This window comes from Eumetopias jubatus, unplaced genomic scaffold (assembly GCF_037043125.1).
Source record: "Eumetopias jubatus isolate StellerSeaLion01/CBP00866 unplaced genomic scaffold, mEumJub1_p1.0 scaffold_8, whole genome shotgun sequence".
Taxonomy (NCBI): Eukaryota; Metazoa; Chordata; class Mammalia; order Carnivora; family Otariidae; genus Eumetopias; species Eumetopias jubatus.
Window position 1 is genome coordinate 128,490,974 of NW_028274814.1, and position 25,239 is coordinate 128,516,212.

A 25,239-nucleotide genomic window follows, 5' to 3' on the forward strand; every position below is an offset into this window, starting at 1 on the left:
TGTTACTGATTTGGTTACTTTTATAAAGGTGAGACTGAAACCACCACAGAACTCTTTATAACACTTTTGAATGACACAAGGAATGACCATGGAAGTCTTTTGTACAAGATAAAGCTTTGCTAGTTACCTCATGACAAAGGCCTTATAAGAGATGGCATACATAAAGATGATTTATGCATTTGTTTTTATGAAAAAATGGTGATCAGTGGTATGCTATCTTGTACTCTCGAAAAAAAAATAGGCACCTGTAATCTGACCCTTCAACGTCAAGGTAATGAATGGGGTAGTCACTACTTTCAGAAAGAATCTGTGATATGGACAGAGCTTTTAGAAAATAGATGTTTGAAATTGTTTCCATGTTTTTTGAGGTAAAAAACACCGTGCTACCTGCTGAAACCCTCACTTCTACCTATTTAGAAACGTCAGTGGTTTGATGTGCGTAGCCAGCAAATACTGCTTAATTGGTGCTTCCCTCTCTCAAAATCCTTTTCATAGTAAAGCCCAGATTTAGGGAAGTGCTTCTTATAGTGGGCTTTTAAGGAACCATTCCCACAGGGTTTTTCCAGGGTCAAAATGGTCTGTTTTGTGTGTTGAAATGGAAACGCTGGGGATCCACCAAACCCATCAGGATTCCTGGGTGCAGGACCTCGTAATATGCGATTTTGTATATTCGGGACACAGAACTCCCCCTCTGCACCCCTCCCCAGCTCCCCTCTGTTTGAAGAAATCCCATTAACAGTTCTTAGAAATGTTTGGGTACACACTCCCCAAAGTGCTATTGTAGGGCAGATTTTCCAGAGGCATGACCTTGCTTCTAGGAATTTTGTTGACATTTTCAGGAATAATGGCATCTGAACTTCATCAGCTATGTATAACAAAGCCAATGATGGGTGCCTTAAATCACTAACACCCAATGGAGTTAAGTTCTAAACATCGACTTAGCAAAGAATGGGTGAGTATCGAAGGAAGCCAAAAGATCAAATGCTTAAATTATCCAAAGTCCCCTGCACTGAGCATGCCATTTTCCAGCACACTATTAGGGCACAAGATGATGGGCCACAGACCCACACTTAACCTCGGGCAACCCTTGCCTCTCTTCAGGTCCCTATGTCCTCTCTGTGAAATAAGTGCATTGGAATGGATAAGGAAGAAGAGCCCTTGTTTACATGTTTTGCCCACCAGCTGACTGAAAACTACTGAGAGAGTGGGAACATAACTAATTATGAATTACTGGCAATAAGGATACGAGGCTTACTCCAGGTTTCCCAGCCCGGTACGAACTGCTTGACTCATCACTCCTTATAATTTTTACATTTCCTTAACGTGCTGATTACTTCTCACGCCAGGACACTGGTGAAGGGAAATGAAGGAACCCAATGACAGCCCCCCAGCCTGGCCCTCAGTGGGTGCTCTGCTGGGTCTGCTGGGTGCGTGAGCGACTCCGAGGCACAAGCCACCAAGGGACAGTCCCAAGCGCCAGGCTACTTGAACAGGGGCCAGCCGCCTCAGATTTAATCCCAGGACCCCTCAAATGTACTAGCCACAGTGCCGCCCAGAGACAAGAAAGCACTTAGAGGCCTTGGACTTGAGTCTTGGGATGAAATTAAACGGGCACTGGCCTCAAGGAGAGAGAGGTCTGGTTGGGAGGCGGTGATTGTAGATTTTAGATCTTCTCCCTCAAAGCAACTGTTTTTGCTTCCTGATCCATCTTAATCCTCCCAAATCAACCTTACTGTTCATCATTCTTATTACCCTCTCTCTGGTTTCCCCAGCCTCATTTTTCACAGTAGTCTGCTTGGCTACGGCACGCTCGATATGCTAATGCAAGGCAGCCCCTCATCTTCCTCAAAAGATGTGAAAACTGACACCTCTCTAAGTATTATAAAATGTTTTAAAACTTGACTTATGTGTGACTCCTCTTATGCAAATGGTACAGATTGCCTCTAGAAACATACATCATTTCTCCATATGGATGGCACGTTTTTCTCTTCTTTAGGATTTTTCTTTTAAGCATACTCAGCTCCCAATTCATGAATGGGTGGCAGTCAAAAATCCAGCCTCTTAGTCTGTCACTTAAAATTCAAATGTTCTTTCAAGGAGACAATGTTAAGAGTCTCTGTTCTGGGGTTAGTCCTCCAAAAGCCACTTAATACAAAGAGGGCTCACATCCTATAGAAGCATTATCTCATGTAAAATGTTTTTCTGGGAAAATATATTAACGTGGGAACTCAGCCTTGTGTCAGAGGTAAGAGATCTGGAGATAGGGTCAGGCTGATGTGAGTTCAAACCTCAGCTCTGTCCTATTTTGTTGTGTGATTCTGGGTAAGCAAGTTAGTGACTTAATCCATAAGATCCTTAGTTTTCGGATGTATAGAACAGATTCATATTCACCCTGTGAGACTTCTGTAAGGATTGAATGATGCCACGCTTGGCACTCACGCCATTTCCACACAATCCACCTGATAATGCCATTGTCATCCTTTGAGGTCCCGGCCACAGCTTGCTTCCTGTCAATCCCTGAAAGGGATCAGTGCATTCTGGGCAGATGTTTTTGGAGCATTGGCATGGTCCTTGCTGCCTACCACCTGGTTCACTGTTCCTAACTTGCTCCTTCCCATTCTCCAGGAGCATATACAAGGAAGGAGAGGTGGTTTCAACAGGACTGGGGAGAGGGGCGGGAAGGGTGTTTGGGGGCTGAGGAATGATGTCAGGCAGAAGATGAGGAAGGAAGAGATTGATATCAAGACTGAGCTTGGGCCTCCTACAGGATATCCCTCAAGACAGACTGCATCACACCCTCCTCAGACAGGGGCGTCCGGCTCTCTTAGGCCCCTTTACCGCCTTTCATCGCAACACTCAGCAGGCTGTCTGGGAATTCTCTGCTTAATGGTTGCTTCTCACTAGACTGTGACCTTCCTGAGGGCGGGGACCACGGCTTAGCCCCCGGGGCTCTATGAGCTCATACAGACCCAAGGACTAGATCCTCTGCTTGCCACTTCCTGACGATCACCCACTGTTTCCAGCCAGGGCTTCCTTCTCTAAAAGCCTACTAGAGACTCAAGGACTAGAACACAGTTTCCTAGCTTCTCTCCCATTCTCCCTTCTCCAAGCCGGCACACAGCCCTTTACTTGTCTCCGAAGAGTTTGTGCTCTTGGTGAAAGAATAAAAAGATGCTCCTTTGGGTCCTTCTCTTTTTATTTAAGATTCAGCCAGCGAAGGCTGAGTCATCAAGCTTTAGGACTGAAAGATAAAAAATGAAGGTCTTTGCAACACAAAGACTGAGGTGAAGTCCAGTACGTTTCTATGGAGCACTCAAGGGGCCTGGTGGAGAACAGGGCCAAAAATCATGGCCTCCATTTTATCAAGAATGTAACTGAGACTGGGAGAAGGTAAGTGGTTTACACAAGTCCTTCAGCTGGTAAGAGCTAGAACTGTCATTAGAATTTACGGGATTGCTTGGCTCCAAAAGCCTATATGCCTCTTTCCCCTCCTTAGTGAAATCATTTCCCCCCTAGTTGTTCTCTTAACCAATCTCTACGTAGCGTAAAGTTCTCTGCTGACACCCAGGACACGCTGGATGCCCAAGGCTAGTAAGCAGGTCTCTGGTAGGATGTGGGAGGATGTCTGCTCCTACAGATTGAGATTTATGCTCACCAAGAGTGAGCTGTGTGTTACCAAATGTGCTTCTATGCGATTTGTATGTCTGATGTAATTGGAAATGTAATCAAATATTCTTTGAATTAGGTGAATGCAAAAAGAGAGTTGCTATTTTCATAGAAGGCAAGTCAAAGCTTTGGAACAACTCAATAAAAAGAAGTCCCTTAAAAAAATGGCTCTCAGATTAGGTATGGGTGAGAGACTATCAAGGAATGGGGAAATGCAAAATCCAGGACTGTAGTCTATCTCCTTTGTAAAAATCCTTAAATTCTTGCTCACCCTTCAAGGAAAGGAATTGGGAGAACCACAGAAGATGGATAAGGAGAGGTGTCTATGCAGGCTAATACAGAACAATCAGCAGACAAAAAAAAAAAAAAACCCCAAAAAACCAAAACCAAAACCAAAACAAAACAAAACTGGCCTTGGTTGAACAGACAAGCAAATCAAAGTTAACCTATTTTTAGGATTCTTGCCTGAACAGACATTTTTAATCAGCTGACCGAGCGCAGGGGCCCTGTGTGACCCACAGGTGGGCTTCTTAGCTTGGCTACCCTGTGGAGCATGAGTGTGAGCTGATGGAGAACAGGGTTCAGAGTACCTCTGTGCTCTCCCCAGGGAGGAACAGAGGAACCAGCAAATAGGAGGTCTTCCATAACTGTTGAATACAACGGAGGACATAACGGATGGGAGGAGGAAGAAGAAAGAATGATAAGAAAGAAAATGAGGAAGATGCACTTTTACCTGGAATGCGAGGCCTCGGTTGGCCTGGAGGGACCTACAGATATGCTGTGTTACTAAACCAGGCCCTCGGGCTCCATGGCAACGTCCAGACCCCAATATGACTCAAAGGGTGGAACTTTGGGCCTGCCAGTCTCTCTCTTTCCTCCCTGAACCCTTTCCCCACTTTTATACATTGGCCATATTTCAGCGTTCTAAGATTTTGTTAGATATTAGTGGGTACAATGACTTCCAGATTCTTTTTCAGGTTTATCTAGAAAGATAGGAGTTAACTTGATTTGACTCTGTCTTCCTGGTTTTGCTATTTGAAAGTCCTCTACTTAAACACAGAATGGGCTGCCAAAAAGAGTTCACAAGTTATTCTGTTTGATAGGCTCAAAGCGACAATAATTAAGCAATCACTGAGCAATGTCAAAGTGGCATCGCCACCTGCCACATCAGCATCTCAGCTCTATGTGACCGGTGACTTTGTCCGTTTTGTTTCCCATAGCATCAACAGGGCCCGCAACAGTGCCTGGCATATAGGAACCACTCAGTAAATGCACGAATGCACTGGTATGTCTGTGATGGGCAGATGTGACATACTTTCACTTGGACACTTAGCTAGCTTTGTTGGTGTTTATAAACTAAGTTGAAAGTTCACAGATGAAATCTCCTCTATATTTTACGGTGCCTTGCCTTTTCCTTTTTGTGGCTGCCAATTTAGAGGCTCTCAGATACCACATCAAACATATTGGCTTATGAATACCTGTCTGGTGTCTTTAATGAAACCCAGACTAATCCTGCTAAGAACAATCAGGTGCATAGGACACCTGCCAAGGTCCTCCTCACTGCTGAATTTATTTTTATTGTGGTATGATAGACATAAAATTTACCATCTTAACCATTTTCAAGTGTATAGTTCAATGCCACTAAGTGCATTCACATTGTTATGCAACCATCACCACCGTCCATTTCCAGGCCTCTTTCAACATCTCATATGGATATCTGTACTCATGAACTCCACGTTTCCCCCTCAATCCAGCCCCTGGTAATCCTGGTCCCATTTTCTCTCTCTATGAATTCTAAGTAGCTCATATAAGTGAGATCATCAATAGTTTTCCTTCCGTGCCTGGCTCATTTCACTTAGTGTATCATCAAGGTTCATCCACGCTGTAGCATGTGTCAGAGTTTCCTTCCTTTTAAGCGCTCCCAAGGTCTTTAGTTGTACTGACTTTTATAGAATTTTTATGTTTTTATTTTTGGCATGAAAATAAGACTTGAGTTTGGAAGTCTCCTGCGCTCTTGCCTGGTCAAGAAATGCCATCTAGGACGAGGGCACGGGCATTGCCTCAGTGTGTCGTCATTTGCCCCCTGACAGCTGAATGTGGAGTACTTTCTCCTGAAACGCACCCACTTCTCAATTTTTGACCAATGACTTCCAAGCCCTAGATTGCAAAATATGTACTCCTTCAAGTTTACAAGAGAGCGCCCGAGTGTGGTTCCAATTTGGTTGTAACCACTGACACATCTTTCAAGAGGATTGGAGATTTCCTACGGATTGACTGAGACTTGATAGGACCACTCTTCCAATTTGGTGGGGGTGAAATTGTGGTCTTAATTTTCACTTCCCAGATTAGCAAAGAGGTTGTATATCTTCTTGGCCGTTTTCTTTATAATTTGGCCATTTTCTTTACAATTCAGTGAAATGATTATATCCTTTACACATTTTTCTTATTAATTAGTAAGAGTTATTTGTATATTTCATTTACTAGTCCTTTGTCAGTTATATGTGTTGAAAATGTCATTTTCTTTTCTCTTTTTGATGCTACTTTGATGGGAGTTATTAATTTCAAGTGGCTGAATTTACTGAACTTTTCATTTATGATATTTGCTTTTGTTGCCATGTTGAATAAATTCTTCCCAATTCTGAGGTCAGAGGCCATTTATTTTTTTTAAATAAAAGTTTAATTTGGCCTGTCACATTTAAGTCTCTAATCCATCAGAATTAATTTTGTGCATGGTATGAGATAGGGATCATTTTTCATTTTTCCACATGGATAATCAGATGCGCCTTAGCACCAATTTGTGGACGACTACATCCTTTCTCCAATGGCCAGCAAGCCATCTCTTTATATATCACATTTCCATATATATGTGGGTGCTCTTGGGCTCTCTGTTCTTTTTTATTAATTAATTAGCACCTCCCTAAGCAAATGCCCCCATGAAACTTTGCTGTAAGGTTTTCAGTGGATACTATTTATGAGAGTTTTTGTCATATGAATATTTAATTTTATCAAATAACTTTCTTGCATCTATTTACATGATTATACGGTGTTTCTCCTTTAATCTATTAACATGCTGAATGAATACTTGTAGATTTTTCAATGTTAAATCACTTGTGTCTTTCCTGGAATAAACCCAAGTTGGCCATGATGTATTATCTATTTTATACATGGCTGAATTTGATTTGCTAATATTTTGCTTAAGGTTTTTGCAAACCTCTCAAGGGTGAGACAGGCCTTCTTTTCTTGTGCTCTCCGTGTCTGATTTTGGTATTGAGGATATCCTGGCCTCAATGACATGGGTTAAAAAGTATTCCTCTTTTTCTATTCTCTGCAAATTTACCTAAAATTGGAATTATTTTTTGATTAAAAAAACTGGTAGAACTTTACTCATCATTGAGGGATACTGTGTCTTTGTAAGAAGGTTTAATGGCTAGAAGATAATCCAGAATTTATATTTTTTCCTTAAGTCAGTTTTGGTAAATTATACATAGCTAGGCTTTTGTTCATTTCATAAGTTCTCAAAATTTTGACATAATTTGTTTACAGCATTCTCTTAATATTTCCTATAATTATGCTTTATCTACTTGATTGAAAACTCCACAAGGTAAGAAACTTCTGTTTGCTTTAATTTCTGCTGTATTCCTAGAACTCAGAAAGATGACTGGCTCAAAAACATTTAGGGAAGGAGTACGTGAATCTGCATTTATGGCTCCCTAGACATTAATTGGTGAGTTCTCTTGCTATTTTTCACTGAGCCCTACCACTGCTTTGCCTATTCTATTGGTTCCTTTCAAAGAGCCAACTTCTGACTTTGTTGAATAATTTGTTGATCAATTTCTGCTCCTATCTTCTTTATGCCCTGTCTCTTAATTTTTGAATGTGTCCTAATTTTTTTTTAAGGATTTTATTTATTTATTTGACAGAGAAAGAGAGACAGCGAGAGAGGGAACACAAGCAGGGGGATGGGAAAGGGAGAAACAAGCTTCCCGCTGAGCAGGGAGCCCAATGCGGGGCTCGATCCCAGGACCCTGAGATCATGACCTGAGCCGAAGGCAGTCACTTAACCAACTGAGCCACCCAGGCGCCCCGTCCTAATGTTCTTTATATATCATCTTAAATTATAGACTTGGCTTTTCAGCCTTTCTTCTTTTTAATATGAGATTTAAGTCTATAAATTTCTTCATATATCTGTATCATTTCACTAGTTTTGACATGTATCATTTTTATTTTCATTCAGTTCTAAGTAGGTCTCAGTTTCAATTATGATTTCTGTTTAGAATCATGAGTAATTTAGAAGTATGCTCTCAATTTTAATCAAATATATATTTTAAGATTTTATTTATTTGACACAGAGAGAGAGAGAACGCGCACAAGCAGGGAGTGGGAGAGGGAGAAGCAGCCTCCCCACCAAGCAGGGAGCCCGATGCGGGACTCAATCCCAGGACCCTGGGATCATGCCCTGAGCTGAAGGTAGACACTTAACTAACTGAGCCACCCAGGTGCCCCTTAATCAAATATATTTTTAAAAAATTTTATTACTGCTAATTTAATTATACTGTGTTCAGAGATATATATAATATATATGCACACACACACACACATATATATATAAAATTCTTTGAAACATACTGAGATTTACTTTATGGTCCAGAACATGGCTACTGATGATAAATGCCTCATGTGAGCTTGAGAAGGATGTATATTCTCTGTTAGGTACAAGGTTCTTTAATTGCCCAGTAAATCAGGATTTTTAACCATGTAGCTCAAATCTTCCATATTTTTAATCCACTTTCTTATGGATACCTTTAAGAGTTCTGGAAAATTCCCATTCACTATAAAGATGCTTAACTTCCAATTTTCTCTATTATCCCCTTCTGACAGTCTAATTAGACACAGCCCAATATCTTCTCTCAGTTTTTCTCATTTTCCTTGTGTGCTGGGTTATGGATAATTTCTTCAGCTGTTTCTAGTTCACTAATTCTCTCTTTAGCTGGGTCTAATTTACTGCTTAACATATTCCTTGAATTTATAATTTCAACAATTATATTTTTCACTTCAAAAAATACTGTTTGATGGGGCGGAGCAAGATGGCGGAGGAGTAGGAGACCTGGATTTTGTCTGGTCTCAGGAATTCAGCTGAATAGGGATCAAACCATTCTGAACACCTACGAACTCAACAGGAGATCGAAGAAAAGAATAGCAACAACACTCTGAACAGAAAAGCGACCACCTACTGGAAGGTAGGACGTACGGAGAAGTGAATCCGAGGCGATATTCAGGAGGATAGACGGCGGAGGAGGGGGCCTCTGTCGGCCGCTTCTGGCAAGTGACAGAGCCGCAGAGCACAAAATCGGAACTTCTAGAAGCCGGCTCCGCTGAGGTACATTGCTCCAGTGGCTAAGCTGGGAGTGGAACCCTTGCGGGATGGTGTGGTCTCAGGACCCTTGGGGTCACAGAAGGACCGGGGGTGCCTGAGTACGGCAGAGCTCCCAGGTATCGGAATGGGGAAGCCGGCTGCAGAGACGGAGCCACGGCGCGGGCTCTCAGCTCGGGGTTGCCATAAACTGTGATCCGTGGCCCAGTCGGGCCACTGCTCCTCCAGCAGGGACCCAACAGCGGCAGATCCGGGGAGACTCCCCTTCCTCATGCGGGAGGAGCGGCGCGGGAGTGCACCACAGTGATCTGCTGGGTTTGGAGACTCCACACGGGGTCGGGTGCCAGAGATAGCAACGCTCAGTCGCAGGCCAGGTGAGCACGGAGTGCGGCCGGAGACTGGGGAGACGGGAGTGACTGCTTTTCTCTGGGGGCGCACTGAGGAGTGGGGCCCCGAGTTCTCGGCTCCTCCAGGCGGAGATTGGGAGGCCGCCATTTTCACTCTCGTCCTCCAGAGCTGTACCAAGAGCTTGCAGGGAACAAAAGCTCCTAAGAGCAAACCCCAGCTGATTGCTTAGCCCGGACCGACAAGGGCGGGGCAATTCCGCCTCCAGCAAAGATATTTGGGAACCACGGAGACAGGCCCCTCCCCCAGAAGATCAGCACGAACAGCCAGCAAGCCAAGACCAAGTTTACCGATCAAGGAGAACGGGAGAACTCCAGTACTAGGGGAATACTGCACATGGAATTCAAGGCTTTTTTACCATGATTCATTAGTTTTTCAAAGTTAATTTTTCCTTTTTTTGAATTTTTCTTTTTCCCTTTTTCAACCAACATCTTATCAAGCCCTTTTTTAAAAAAACATTTTTTATTTTTCATTTTTAGAGTCATATTTTATCCCTTCATAGCAGTTACCCTTATTTTTGGCATATATATATAAGTTGTTCTCGCTTTAAAATTTTGGGATACAGTTTCTTCTAACAGATCAAAATACACCCCAAATCACTAGTATATGCCTTTGTTCTAGTCTCCTGCCTGATCACATTCTCTCCCTTTTTTTTCTTTTCTTTTAAATCTTCTTCTTTCTTTTCTCAAACAACTTCTTATCTTATCAATTCCTTTTATAAAATCTTTTATACTTTTCATCTTTAAGGTCATCTTCCATCCCTTCATTGTATCAACCCTTATTTTGTATATATATAAGTCTTTCTTCCTTTAAAATTTTAGGAGGTACTTTCTTCTAAGAGACCAAAATACGCCCAAAATCTAGTGTGTGGCACTGATCTATGCACTAGCTTGATCATATTTGATCATATTCTGCTTTTTGTTTTGTTTGTTCTGTTTTTGTTTGTTTCTATCTTTTTCATTTTTTTTCTCTTTCTTTTTCTTTCTTTCCCTTTCTTTTCCCCTGGTTTCAGGTCTTTTCTGATTTGCATAGAGTATATTTGCTGGGGACGTTGTTAACCTGTTAGCATTTTGTTCTCTCATTCATCTATTCTCCTCTGGACAAAATGACAAGACGAAAGAAATCACCTCAGCAAAAAGAACAAGAGGTAGTACCGTCTGTCAGGGACCTACTCAGTACGGACATTAGTACGATGTCGGACCTAGAGTTCAGAATCAAGACTTTAAAGATACTAGCTGGGCTTGAAAAAAGCGTGGAAGTTGTTAGAGAAACCCTTTCTGGAGAAATAAAAGAACTAAAATCTAACCAAGTCGAAATCAAAAAGGCTATTAATGAGGTGCAATAAAAAATGGGGGCACTAACTGCTAGGATAAATGAGGCAGAAGAGAGAATCAGTGAAATAGAAGACCAAATGATGGAAAATAAAGAGGCTGAGTAAAAGAGACAGAAACAACTACAGGATCACGAGGGCAGAATTCAAGAGATAAGCGATATGATAAGACGAAACAACATTAGAATAAATGGGATCCCAGAAGAAGAAGAAAGAGAGAGAGGGGCAGAAGGTATATTGGAGCAAATTATAGCAGAGAACTTCCCTAATGTGAGGAAGGAAACAGGCATCAAAATCCAGGAGGCACAGAGAACCCCTCTCAAAATCAATAAAAATAGGTCCACACCCCGACATCTAATAGTAAAACTTACAAGTCTCAGAGACAAAGAGAAAATCCTGAAAGCAGCTCGGGAGAAGAGATATGTAACCTACAATGGTAGAAATATTAGATTGGCAACAGACCTATCCACAGAGACCTGGCAGGCCAGAAAGGACTGGCAAGATATCTTCAGAGCACTAAACGAGAAAAATATGCAGCCGAGAATACTATATCCAGTTAGGCTGTCATTGAAAATAGAAGGAGAGATAAAAAGCTTCCAGAACAAACAAAAACTAAAGGAATTTGCAAACACGAAACCAGCCCTCCAAGAAATATTGAAAGGGGTCCTCTAAGCAAAGAGAGACCTTAAAAGCAGCATAGATCAGAAAGGAACAGAGACAATATACAGTCACAGTCACCTTACAGGCAATACAATGGCACTAAATTCATACCTTTCAATAGTTACCCTGCATGTAAATGGGCTAAATGCCCCAATCAAAAGACACAGGCTATCAGATTGGATTCAAAAACAAGACCCATCCATATGCTGTCTGCAAGAGACTCATTTTAGACCCAAAGGCACCCCCAGGTTGAAAGTGAGGGGGTGGAAAACCATTTACCATGCTAATGGACACCAAAAGAAAGCTGGGGTGGCAATCCTTATTTCAGACAAATTAGATCTTAAAACAAAGACTGTAATAAGTGATGAGGAAGGACACTATATCCTCATCCCTTAAAGGGTCTATTCAACAAGAAGACCTAACAACTGTAAATATCAATGCCCCTACCATGGGAGCAGCCAATTATATAAGGCAGTTAATAACAAAAGCAAAGAAACACATTGACAACAATACAATAATAGTGGGGGACTTTAACACCCCCCCGACTGAAATGGACAGATCATGTAAGCAAAAGATCAACAAGGAAATAAAGGCTTTAAATGACACACTGGACCAAATGGACTTCACAGACATATTCAGAACATTCCATCCCAAAGCAACGGAATACACATTCTTCTCTAGTGCCCATGGAACATTCTCCAGAATTGATCACATCCTAGGTCACAAATCAGGTCTCAACTGGTACCAAAAGACTGGGATCATTCCCTGCCTATTTTCAGACCACAATGCTTTGAAACTAGAACTCAATCACAAGAGGAAAGTCGGAAAGAACTCAAAGACATGGAGGCTAAAGAGCATCCTACTAAAGAATGAATGGGTCAACCAAGAAATTAAAGACGAATTAAAAAAATTCATGGAAACCAATGAAAATGAAAACACAACTGTTCAAAATCTTTGGGATACAGCAAAGGCAGTCCTGAGAGGAAAGTATAAAGCAGTACAAGCCTTTCTCAAGAAACAAGAAAGGTCTCAAATACACAACCTAACCCTACACCTAAAGGAGCTGGAGAAAGAACAGCAAATAAAGCCTAAACCCAGCAGGAGAAGAGAAATAATAGAGAGCAGAGCGGAAATCAATGAAATAGAAACCAAAAGAACAGTAAAACAGATCAATGAAACTAAGAGCTGGTTCTTTGAAAGAATTAACAAGATTGATAAACCCCTGGCCAGACTTATCAAAAAGAAAAGAGAAATGACCCAAATCAACAAAATCATGAATGAAAGGGGAGATATCACAACCAACACCAAAGAAATACAAACAATTATAAGAACATATTATGAGCAACTCTATGCCAGCAAATTACATAACCTGGAAGAAATGGGTACATTCCTAGAGATGTACCAACTACCAAAATTGAATCAGGAAGAAATAGAAAACCTGAACAGACGTATAACCCCTAAGGAAATTGAAGCAGTCATCAAAAATCTCCCAAAAACAAAAGCCCAGGGCCAGATGGCTTCCCAGGGGAATTCTTCCAGACATTTAAAGAAGAATTAATACCTATTCTCCTGAAACTGTTCCACAAAATAGAAATGGAAGGAAAACTTCCAAACTCATTTTATGAGGCCACCATTACCTTGATCCCAAACCCAGACAAAGACCCCATCAAAAAGGAGAATTACAGACCAATATCCTTGATGAACATGGATGCAAAAATTCTCACCAAAGTACTAGCCAATAGGATCCAACAGTACATTAAAAGGATTATTCACCACGACCAAGTGGGATTTATCCCTGGGCTGCATGGTTGGCTCAACATCCGCAAATGAATCAACGTGATACAATACATTAACAAAAGAAAGAACAAGAATCATTTGATCCTCTCAATAGGGGCAGAAAAAGCATTTGACAAAGTACAGCATCTTTTCTTGATCAAAACTCTTCAGAGTATAGGGACAGAGGGTACATACCTCAATATCATAAAAGCCATCTATGAAAAACCTACAGCCAATATCATTCTCAATGGGGAGAAGCTGAGAGCTTTTCCCCTAAGGTCAGGAACGCGGCAGGGATGTCCACTCTCACCACTGCTATTCAACATAGTATTAGAAGTCCTAGCCACAGCAATCAGACAACAAAAAGAAATCAAAGGCATCCAAATCGGCAAAGAGGAAGTCAAACTCTCACTCTTTGCAGATGATATGATACTGTATGTGGAAAACCCAAAAGACTCCACCCCAAAACTGCTAGAACTCATACAGGAATTCAGTCAAGTAGCAGGATATAAAATCAATGCACAGAAATCAGTGGCATTCCTATACACCAACAATAAGACAGAAGAGAGACAAATCAAAGAGTCGATCCCATTTACAATTGCACCCAAAACCGTAAGATACCTAGGAATAAATCTAACCAGAGAGGCAAAGGATCTGTACTCAGAAAACTATAAAATACTCATGAAAGAAATTGAAGAAGACACAAAGAAATGGAAAAACGTTCCATGCTCATGGATTGGAAGAACAAACATTGTGAAGATGTCAATGCTACCTAGAGCAATCTACACATTCAATGCAATCCCCATCAAAATACCATCCACTTTTTTCAAAGAAATGGAACAAACAATCCTAAAATTTGTATGGAACCAGAAGAGACCCCGAATAGCCAGAGGAATCTTGAAAAAGAAAAGCAAAGCTGGCGGCATCACAATTCCGGACTTCCAGCTCTATTACAAAGCTGTCATCATCAAGACAGTATGGTACTGGCACAAAAACAGACACATAGATCAATGGAACAGAATCGAGAGCCCAGAATTGGATCCTCAACTCTATGGTCAACTTATCTTTGACAAAGCAGGAAAGAATGTCCAGTGGAAAAAAGACAGTCTCTTCAACAAATGGTGTTGGGAAAATTGGACTGCCACATGCAGAAGAATGAAACTGGACCATTTCCTTACACCACACACAAAAATAGACTCCAAATGGTTGAGAGACCTAAACGTGAGACAGGAGTCCATCAAAATCCTAAAGGAGAACACAAGTAGCAACCTCTTCGATCTGAGCCGCAGCAACATGTTCCTAGAAACATCGCCAAAGGCAAGGGAAGCCAAGGCAAAAATGAACTATTGGGATTTCATCAAGATAAAAAGCTTTTGCACAGCAAAAGAAACAGTGCACAAAACCAAAAGACAACCGACAGAATGGGAGAAAATATTTGCAAACGACATATCAGATAAAGGGCTAGTATCCAAAATCTATAAAGAACTTATCAAACTCAACACCCAAAGAACAAATAATCCAATCAAGAAATGGGCAGAAGACATGAACAGACATTTTTCCAAAGAAGACATCCAAATGGCCAACAGACACATGAAAAAGTGCTCAACATCACTCCGCAACAGGGAAATCGAAATCAAAACCTCAATGAGATACCACCTCACAGCAGTCAGAATGGCTAAAATTAACAAGTCAGGAAAGGAGAGATGTTGGCGGGGATGCGGAGAAAGGGGAACCCTCCTACACTGTTGGTGGGAATGTAAGCTGGTGCAACCACTCTGGAAAACAGTATGGAGGTTCCTCAAACAGTTGAAAATAGACCTACCCTACGATCCAGCAATTGCACTACTGGGTATTTACCACAAAGATACAAAGATACAAATGTAGGGATCCGAAGGGGTACATGCACCCCGATGTTTATAGCAGCAATGTCCACGATAGCCAAACTGTGGAAAGAGCCAAGATGTCCATCGACAGATGAATGGATAAAGAAGATGTGGTATATATACACAATGGAATATTATGCAGCCATCAAAAGGAATGAGATCTTGCCATTTGCAACGACGTGCATGGAACTGGAGGGTGTTATGCTGAGTGAAATAAGTCAATCAGAGAAAGACATGTATCATATGACCTTACTGATATGAGGAATTGTTAATCTCAGGAAACAAACTGAGGGTTGCTGGAGTGGTGGGGGGTGGGAGGGATGGGGTGGCTGGGTGATAGACATTGGGGAGGGTATGTGCTATGGTGAGCGCTGTGAATTGTGCAAGAGTGTTGAATCACAGATCTGTACTTCTGAAACAAATAATGCAACATATGTTAAGAAAAAAAAAGAAGATAGCAGGAGGGGACGAATGAAGGGGGGTAAGTCGGAGAGGGAGACGAACCATGAGAGTCGATGGACTCTGAAAAACAAACAGGGTTCTAGAGGGGAGGGGCGTGGGGGGATGGGTTAGCCTGGTGATGGGTATTAAAGAGGGCACGTTCTGCATGGAGCACTGGGTGTTATGCACAAATAGTGAATCATGGAACATGACATCAAAAACTAATGATGTAATGTATGGTGATTAACATAACAATAAAAAAATACTGTTTGATCCAAATAGGTGTATATGCCTTTGAGAATCTCTTGTTCCTCCATCCTTTTAATTCTCTTTTATTCTTTTTTTTTTTTTTTTAAGATTTTATTTATTTATTTGAGAGAGAGAGAGAATGAGAGATAGAAAGCACGAGAGGGAAGAGGGTCAGAGGGAGAAGCAGACTCCCTGCTGAGCAGGAAGCCCGATGTGGGACTCGATCCTGGGACTCCAGGATCATGACCTGAGCCGAAGGCAGTCGCTTAACCAACTGAGCCACCCAGGCGCCCAATTCTCTTTTATTCTTGCACATAATATTTATGTTTTATATCTGACGAGTCTAATACCTGAATTCTTTGCTATTTACTTCTATAGTTTCTGCCCTTTCTTATGGTGGTTTATTTCCCCATGTGTTTAGATTACCGAATGAGAAATTATTTCTCTTGAAACTTCACCTAAAGAATTCACTGAAGTCTTTCTTGTTTTTGAGAGTATTCTTCTAGATTAGATTTCTGTTTATTTCTGCCAGGTGCCTGCCACATTTTCATGTTTCTTCTATTTCTGTCCCACACATATAAATTTCAGCCCCCCAAATAATGAGCACAAACTTGAAATGAGAAATTCTCAGGGGAAACATGTCTCTCTTACTTTACCTAAAGCCAAGGATAAAACATATAAGAATGTTTTATTAAGATCTCTATCATGTTCTCCTATGGGTATTTTTAAACTTGTTATCCACTGAGGATATCGCTTTTCCTGGATCCTGACTTTTGGCAAGCATCTTTTGTTTTTCTTGGGGTTGGGACTCAAATTCCCCCTCATAGCCTTTTAATAGAATGGTTATACACATGGTTTGCCTGACTTGGATTCAGGCCTAATGTCCCAGTGTCACTAAAAATTGCATTCCTTTGTTTGAATTATATAGTAAATTATATAGTTTTTTAGTAAATTATTTTTAAGCCAGGCCTCTAGCTCCTAAGGATCAGCAAATAGCCAGCAAATGTCAGATCCAGTTGCTTTTTGCTTATCCTTCTGGATCCATACTTTATTATCGTTTCTGGTCTCTGCTTACTTCATTTACTTTATGGACTGACCGACTATGCTTTCAAATCCTAAAAAATTTTTTTATCCAGTACTTTTTGGTGTTCTGTACAGGGTTGATTTTATTTTCCTCACCTTTAAACTTCTAGTTCATGACAGTCTTGGAAATATTCCTCAGTATATCATATATTTTCCTCATGTCTAAGAAATACACGACATAGTGAAGGAGCTGTATAAATGTTGATTGAAAGAATGAATGATGGAGGCACTTCTGTTTTACTTTCTAATATTTTGTAATGCAGTAAAAAAACAAAAAACAAAAAAAAGTTCGTTCTTTTTGACTATGTCATTTCAATCCTGGAAAGCTGTGAATTTTAGACTGTTCATTACAACACAGTTTATATTTGTGAAAATTTGAAAACAACTAAAGTAAAAGGAATGGCTTGGTAACAGAAGAGTACAAAATTCTATGTGTGTTACGACTATAAATAAGAGGCAACACACACACATGTGGACATGGCCAGAGGCCACTTGGAAAAGATGGATTTATTCGGAAAGCAAGGTCTGGGTTCCTTTTTCCTTTAAAAACTTTCAAATGATTGTTACTGCATGGACATGTGGGCAATGGCTATACATTTTAAATGACATCAACTCCCTATGGTTGCATGTGTCTACTTCCTGTTTGATACAGCCAGAGAGGCAAACACACTTGCTGTCAGACAGGCCTGGGTTCAAGTCCTTCTTCTGTTACTTACCAGCTGAGGTCAGTTCCTCATGCCTCCCACTGTAGGTAGGAAATTCTGACACACCCTTTAATTCTGGGCTCAGCCAACAGGATATTAGCTGCAAGGACTCAAGTTTTCTTTGCAAGCACTAAAAATTCTTCTCCCACCTCTGTTTTGCTATGAGAATGAGCTGGACTGGCCTGTTCATGGGACATGGGAGACACCAGAGGAGGGCCAAGATGTCCTAGCCACCAGCCATCGGATCCGAAGCTGACCACAGACACTTGGTTAAACCAGTGAAAATCAGACGGCCGCCGGCCCACCTGCAGACTCCTCAGCTAAACAAATGGTTGTTGATTTAAGCCACTGTTAGAACAGCTTGTTCTGCAGCATTAACTATGGCAGCAGATAACTTGTACATGCTGTCTTCCTCACTGTGGGGGGTGGGGCCCAAAGGCTCCCCATCCAGGCCATCAAATGTGGGGTCTCCCGATCGGAGGGGGGGTGGGGCGGCAGCTAGAGACTCAGGCGGTGAAAGGATTCGCCTGAGGCAGAACAAAGGCGACTGAAGTTTACTGAATACACGGCAAGGGAGTGACGGGCAGAATGCAGAACAGAGGCTGTGCTGTCTGCCAGGAGGCAGTGGTGGGCACTCTAGTTAAGGGGGAAGGTGAGGAGGTACGGGGACGTCTGGAATTTTCCTTCTTTAGTACCTGTGTCCAGGTGTCAGGAACCCATTGGTCAGCTAGGGCTTACAGACATTTTGAGGTGGGTCACCTAATGGGCCTGTTTGTATTCAGCCAGGGGGTTGAGGGGGGTGGGTGTCACTGTGGGCCCTTCTACCTTCTTCGGGTTTCCATGGTTCAAGCTGGTTGCTTCCGGGCCCTACCGCTATGTCTGGTACCTAGAGACCGATGACGAAGGCTTTTCTGTCACTGTCACTGATACGTGAGGTGGAACGAGATGTCTGGTGCCCCCCCCACTCACCACCTCGGCCCCGGGCAGGCGTATTCACATTCCTCTCCTCACCTGTGTCTCTCCTCTGGCCGCGAACTTGAACGTAGGAAAGGAAGTTATTCTATCTATGACACCTGGCACAGGGTAGTCCCTCAATAAATGTTTTTGTTTGAATTAAATGACTGGATTTGGGGAACTGATATGAACCAAAACAGCCAGCAGCAGGTGGCAAGAAGAATCACCAGGCAAGCTGGTTCTTAGGCAGGGAGGGAGGCCTTATGCTTTCCAGAAAGCCCAAACAAGAGGGGAAAAAAAAAAAAAAACAAAGGAGAAAAGCACATTCTTTCTGCTCTTCTACGCCCTTATCTCTCTCACCACACTGCACACAAAGCTCAGAACCATTCATCCCCCTGAAAAGCCCTCCCTAGCCGGCCCCCCTGTGCCCCGGTGGGACACCCCTCTCCCCCTCCGCGGGACTGCCCCAACACCCACCGCAGCCTGGCCTTCCTCTACCTTCAGATCAGACACATCCCTGTAGCATTGCTCAGAGCGGGTGTGGTCCGACAGCTGCACGTTCCAGAAGCAGGGGAGCGGATACACGAGGAAGGGGTTCTGTTTGATGACGGCATTGAAAATATCCTGGGAGAGAAAAGCCAGACACGGTCAAAACAGCTGGGTTTCACCCATGATGCCAACTCTCAAGGCACAGAGCTCTTCCTGGGCAAGGGCCTCCCTCGAGCCCCCTGCTCGCAACACAGGCTGGCTTGCACTGCGGGGCATTCCCATCTCTAGAACCAAGCAGTTGTGTTTGGACAGATATGGGGGAACGCCCCACACTGACTTGACATTCATGGGCTCTACTGGTCCCCAGAAGGCGTCATCAGGGAAGCGGATGTGGGAGCAGACAGGGAGTCTTTCCCACCTGAGCTGGCAGATGTTAAATGAAGTCACTTTTCTGCCTCTCTTCCCACCTCATCGAGGTGTCATCCATCCCAAGCCTCCAGGAGAGGAAACTGCATGATGACAAGTGGCTCCACTCACTCAGGGGCTGACACAAATTACAGAGCTGTTTCAGCAGCGCTTCCTGGGGCTTTTGGCGGACTCGATGATGGATGCGCCTTGTTTTCCTGTAGGGCCACGGTGCCCACTCGGCCACGCGCACTCCCCACCTCCAAATCCAACTGCGACTTTTCTAGGGAGGCTTCCCTTCTTTCGGGCTTTTCTCCAAGCTTTTGCTGCACCAGGCCATACTTATTAACTAGCTGCTGACAGGTGGTGCCGGGAGGTGAATTATGTGCCTTCGCAGGAGGAGATGCCTGGATAAAGTATCCTCCTTGGACACAGACATGCAATTGCTAGCTTTTGGGGACACACTTGAGTCACTGTGACCTAACTTAAAAAATGATGATGGAGGACAATTTTCCCTTCAGGTTTAAAACAGCTACCTGGGTAATTTTTAACTCATTCATTATACCAGATCTCATGTTTGAAAAAAGGAAATTAGTTTCTGGCTGCTTGGGAAATACTGAATAATAACCATGCTTAAAAAAAAATAGCAAAGTAACCCTATAGAGTTTCTTGCTTCCTCTGTATTAGAAAGCTTGGCAAAAATACAATGAATCAGACCACTGAACTGGGAGCAAAAACATATGGGAGTGGGCTTGCTTTTTGGGTGAACAGGAAAGGATAAAAATGCAGAGGACCCAGAGAAGTCTTGTCTCCATTTCAACACGACCAGCTATACCACAGGGAGCTCAAAGTCTAAAAGTGTGACCCTAGTAGAGCCAAGGTCAAAGGCTCGGGGACCTGCACTTTCCACCAAAAAATGAGACATGGGATTTTGATGAATTTATGTTAATGGTTTGGTGCAGCGCAAAGACTTTTTCAGATTGCCTGGATTAGAAGCCGGTTATTCCAGCCAGGCAGTTTGTCCCTTCCATTTAAATGCATTTCCCTTGAGGATAAGGTCATAGCACCGGTTCTCAAGAAAAGGTGCTGCTGTAAAAGTGAGAAGAGGAAACTGAAATCCTGTCTGGGAAATAGGCTGTGGTTTTCTGGGGTCACAGGGAGCAAGACCTACGCACCCCATACCCAGATGGAGACGGTGACCTCCGCTTAGCACATCAGATTGTCATTTACTTATCGGTCTGCTTCAATAAACTATGAGCTCTCTGAGGCCAAAGACTGCATCCTTCATTCATCTCTGCAATCCAAGTTCTGAACATCGTCCCTGGCACACAGTGCATGCAGTGAAAGGCTGCTGAACGCACAGATGAATTCACAACCAAGTTCCGCTGTTGTCTCAGACAGGCAAGCCTAAGGCAGACCGATCCCAGGGCACGGTCACATAGTCGGTGGAAAAATCAACCAGACCCATATACTTCCAGGCTTCTTTGAGAAACAGCTCAAGGGTACTCAGGAATAACTCTACCTTCTAGCCTGCCTACTCACCTGGTCAGCTAAGGAGGTGGAGAGCATGCCCATCAGCTCCCTCTCTGCGGTCAGCCTCCACATCTGCTCCCATTTCATCTTCCGTAGCTTATCCAGAAGCAGCAGGATCACTCCTGGGTAACAGCAGAGGAGGGAAGAGGGAAAATCAACAGTGAGACGCAGAACCAGGCACACACCTGTCCACGGTTTGGAGACAAACACACGTGGGTTCCATCCCAGGCTCTGCCAGGGACACATTCTCTCTGAAATGTCCTCATTGTATGGAGAACGTTACAACAGCCTCAAAGGCTGTTGCAAACACTATGCGAGACGGGCAAAATAGCCTAGCACTTTTTGGAGATAGGATGGTGGGGATGGTCGCGCAACCACGCGAACGTACTTAATGCTTCTGAACTGTACACTTAAAGATGGTTAAAAGGTTACCCCAAAGATACAAATGTAGGGATCCGAAGGGGTACGTGCACCCCGATGTTTATAGCAGCAATGTCCACAATAGCCAAACTGTGGAAAGAGCCAAGATGTCCTATCGACAGATGAATGGATAAAGAAGATGTGGTATATATACACAATGGAATATTATGCAGCCATCAAAAGGAATGAGATCTTGCCATTTGCAACGACGTGCATGGAACTGGAGGGTGTTATGCTGAGTGAAATAAGTCAATCAGAGAAAGACATGTATCATATGACCTCACTGATATGAGGAATCTTAATCTCAGGAAACAAACTGAGGGTTGCTGGAGTGGGGGGGGTGGGAGGGATGGGGTGGCTGGGTGATAGACATTGGGGAGGGTACGTGTTATGGTAAGTGCTGTGAATTGTGCAAGACTGTTGAATCACAGATCTGTACCTCTGAGACAAATAATGCAATATATGTTAAGAAAAAAAGAAAAGAAGATAGGAGGGGAAGAATGAAAGGGGGGGAAATCAGAGGGGGAGACGAACCATGAGAGACGATGGACTCTGAAAAACAGACTGAGGGTTCTAGAGGGGAGGGGGGTGGGAGGATGGGTTAGCCTGGTGATGAGTATTGGGGAGGGCACATTCTGCATGAAGCACTGGGTGTTATGCACAAACAATGAATCATGGAACACTACATCAAAAACTAATGATGTAATATACGGTGATTAACATAACAATAAAAATACAAAACTAATGATGTATGGTGATTAACATAACAATAAAAAATTTTAAAAAAAGATGGTTAAACGGGTACATTTATGCCATGCATATTTTACCACACTCATTTTAGAAAGAGCCTAATAATGCACCTGATATGTACTACATTCCCTATAAGCATTAGGTTCTTCCCTGTTTTTTTTCCCCCCAGAGATATGACAACCAACCAGGTTTATCTGATGGAAGGTGTTTGCACAATCTGTGCCGTTTATCTTTATGGATAAAAAGCAGCTCCCCTGTAATTTTATTCTAGGTAAGTCTGGCCAATTGGCTTTGCATTTATCGACAAGCCATAGCAGCTTGTTGCAGTGTCCCTGATTTCCAAGGTCTTCTCTGGTCCCCATGGCCAACACAGATGTAAACTACAGTGAAGGCAGTGCTGATGCTGGTCTTGAAGATGAGCTCCATTTTTGTTTTGTTTTGTTAGTTTTCATGGGGAGGGACCTGGGTCCATGGGGGACTGTGTAGCGAGAGAAACTGTCACTGTACACCCTTCTGTTATTTTTTTAAAATGTAAAAAAACAAACAAAACAAAACACAACAAGACTGAAATTTATCACTCAGGCAAAAATTAACTAGTGAAAGTCTAAAAAGAAAAGCAGATTTTGGCTTTGCTGGATGACTCAGAAGCATGTCCACTCCCAGTTCAGTTGGAGCATGCAGAGAATGCCCAGAGCAGGGAACATGAGGAGCCAAGAGAATTTCCCTGCAGGCCACTGCAGTTAATTTGGGGGATGGAATTGTAGCACCCATGGGCCCCCAGATCAATCCTGCTCAGTATGCTTAGTGGAGATAGTGGAGAAAACTCCAGGCAGCTGACGAATGATCTTAGTTGATACTTAGTACATACATCACTAACATTTTTGGAAAGAACCCGATTTCCCAAATCACACATAAATGTCAACTCTGAGACTTTTTTAAACCCGATTCCAGTGGCACATATTTGGAGTAAAAATAAAGTCACTGTTTCGTCCAAGGTGTTTGGTCTGGTAAAGTTGAAATAAAAAATATACATGGTAATGGTAAGCATGGGGTAAAATACACGGATCTGAACTCGTAAGTCAATCGTAAGTCAAAAGGTCAAATTACCTCTTTTGCATACCTCCTTTGCGGTTTGCTAGGTTTTGCACACATCTTTTCACTTATCGCTCACAAGATCATTACAGACTAGATGTTGTCATCCTTATTTTACATGTGGGTAAACTGAGGGGCTAAGTCAGACACTTGAACAATTCACAGTATCAGAGAGGCTACAGCAGATTCGAACTCAGATCTGCCTGGCTCCAAAGCCAGTGCATCTTCATCTACACCACACAGACCAGAGCCCCAACACTGGAGCCCTGTGACTCAGGCCAAGACTTTTTCCTTTTGTGACTTTTGGTTTCTGTATGTGTAAAATGAGAAAAATGCTACTTGCCCTGTGCAACTCAGAAGCGGTTATGCCCCCTAGTGGTAGGCTAGCAAAGGTTTGACCACAAGCTCTCCAGGGGAAAAAACTGAAACTTGATTGGTAGCATTTGCTGATTCCCATGGTGTAAATACTCCCAACATGGCTGATTTCAAGCTACCAATGTGATGTCACCGGACACCCAGTTGGGAAGAAATGCCCACAACTTACACCCCCCAACCCCCCCCAAGTCAGTGCAAATTGCTCTAGCACACCACTGAAAGTGTTCATGGAAGCAGTTTTAGAAATAGTGAAATTCACCATAAGCATAGTATTTGCTTCTTTTGGGGAGAAAGAAAAGAAAAATTTACAAAGTTACAAACCAAGAGAAAACAGTGACGGATTCAAAAAATCGATTCCAGTCACACATGTAAAAGAATGTCCTTAAATCTTACTGCAGAAACTAAATCTAATTAGGTTGGAGAGATGCTCTCATATACAGAGATAATGGGGAGGGGTGGAAGCCATAAACAGTGATGGAAGATATTAATGCACATTTTGAAGTCTCTAGAGGTGTCGACAGATCTATCAGTCTCAGGGGACTGAACTGAGAATTGATGCTTTTAAATGGTGTTAAAACTTGGCAAGTCCTCTGTGGCCGATGGGATCCCACCCTGTGTACCAGACTTGTTGAATAGAGGCGGGTGTCTAGAACAGAAGCCTAAATGCAGAAACGTGGGGTTATTCTCCTGGTTCCCCAGCCTTTTCCTTTGTGTGATGTTAATTTTTAAAAGCATGAACTCTTTCAAACCAACAGGAAAGTCTTGAAACTAAAATGACAAATACCCACCACCCGTTTCATAAATGCGAGTAATGTATTGCCACATTTGCTGTGAATAATACAACATGATGGATAAATCAAAAGCTCCTTCATCTTACTCGGGCTCTCCCTTTCCCAAGGGTAACCACTACCCCGAGGGGGCTGGGTTTCACTTCCACGCATACGTTCATAGTTTTATTCTCTATGCATGTATTAATCAACAATCTATGGGGCTTTGTCTCAGAGTGCCTACCTTCCATCCTCATTTCCAAACCTTTCACCCAATGTCTGTCTTTTAAGACTTAAAAGCATGTGAAAATTTCAATATCTAGCCTATTCTTTGCCATCACTTCACTCATTGTATAAACAGACCACACGTTATTTATGTATTTCCCGACTGAACGGCATTTTGGCTGCTTCCTACGTTTCTCCTATTATAAGCAATGCTGCAATACGCATCCTAATCCTGATTTGTTGGGCACACGTCTGAGAGCTTATCTGGGGTACAGCCTCCAAAGTGGTACAAGGATTACTGTGTTGAGGGTGCTGCTTGCCCCGAAACATCTCGAACTTCTCCATCTTACTCCTTTCTTACATTCAGACCATCATGGGTCCTATGGATTCTACATGTAAGTCGGCTTTTGCATCTCTTCCTTTTCTGACTCATTCAGTAGTTATTTATTGGGCATCTATGTGGTGCAAACAACTGAAATAGACTTGTGCGGGTTATTTGTCTCTACCTTTCCCAATTTCATGGGTTTCATTCAAAATAGTAATTCAACATATATTAACTGGATGGAAAACATTCAGTCTTGGCCAGGCCCATCTGTGGAAGACACGCAAACCATCATAATTCAAGTGGACACTGAGGATGTGCCCTGCTTTATTAAGGGAA

General features: G+C 42.6%; 1 protein-coding gene across 1 annotated transcript in view; it reads right to left on the bottom strand.

The window, feature by feature from the left end:
• The window catches only part of LOC114197543 (xylosyl- and glucuronyltransferase LARGE1), a 120,494-nt gene that overhangs the window by 66,427 nt on the left and 28,828 nt on the right, over positions 1-25,239 (bottom strand). Inside the window, exons 2-3 of the mRNA XM_028088620.2 lie at positions 20,959-21,071; positions 19,021-19,146 (exon numbers count right to left, since the gene is read on the bottom strand). Coding sequence (XP_027944421.2) covers positions 19,021-19,146; positions 20,959-21,036 — 204 coding nt within the window. The 5' untranslated portion in view covers positions 21,037-21,071. The remainder of the gene's footprint in view (positions 1-19,020; positions 19,147-20,958; positions 21,072-25,239) is intronic.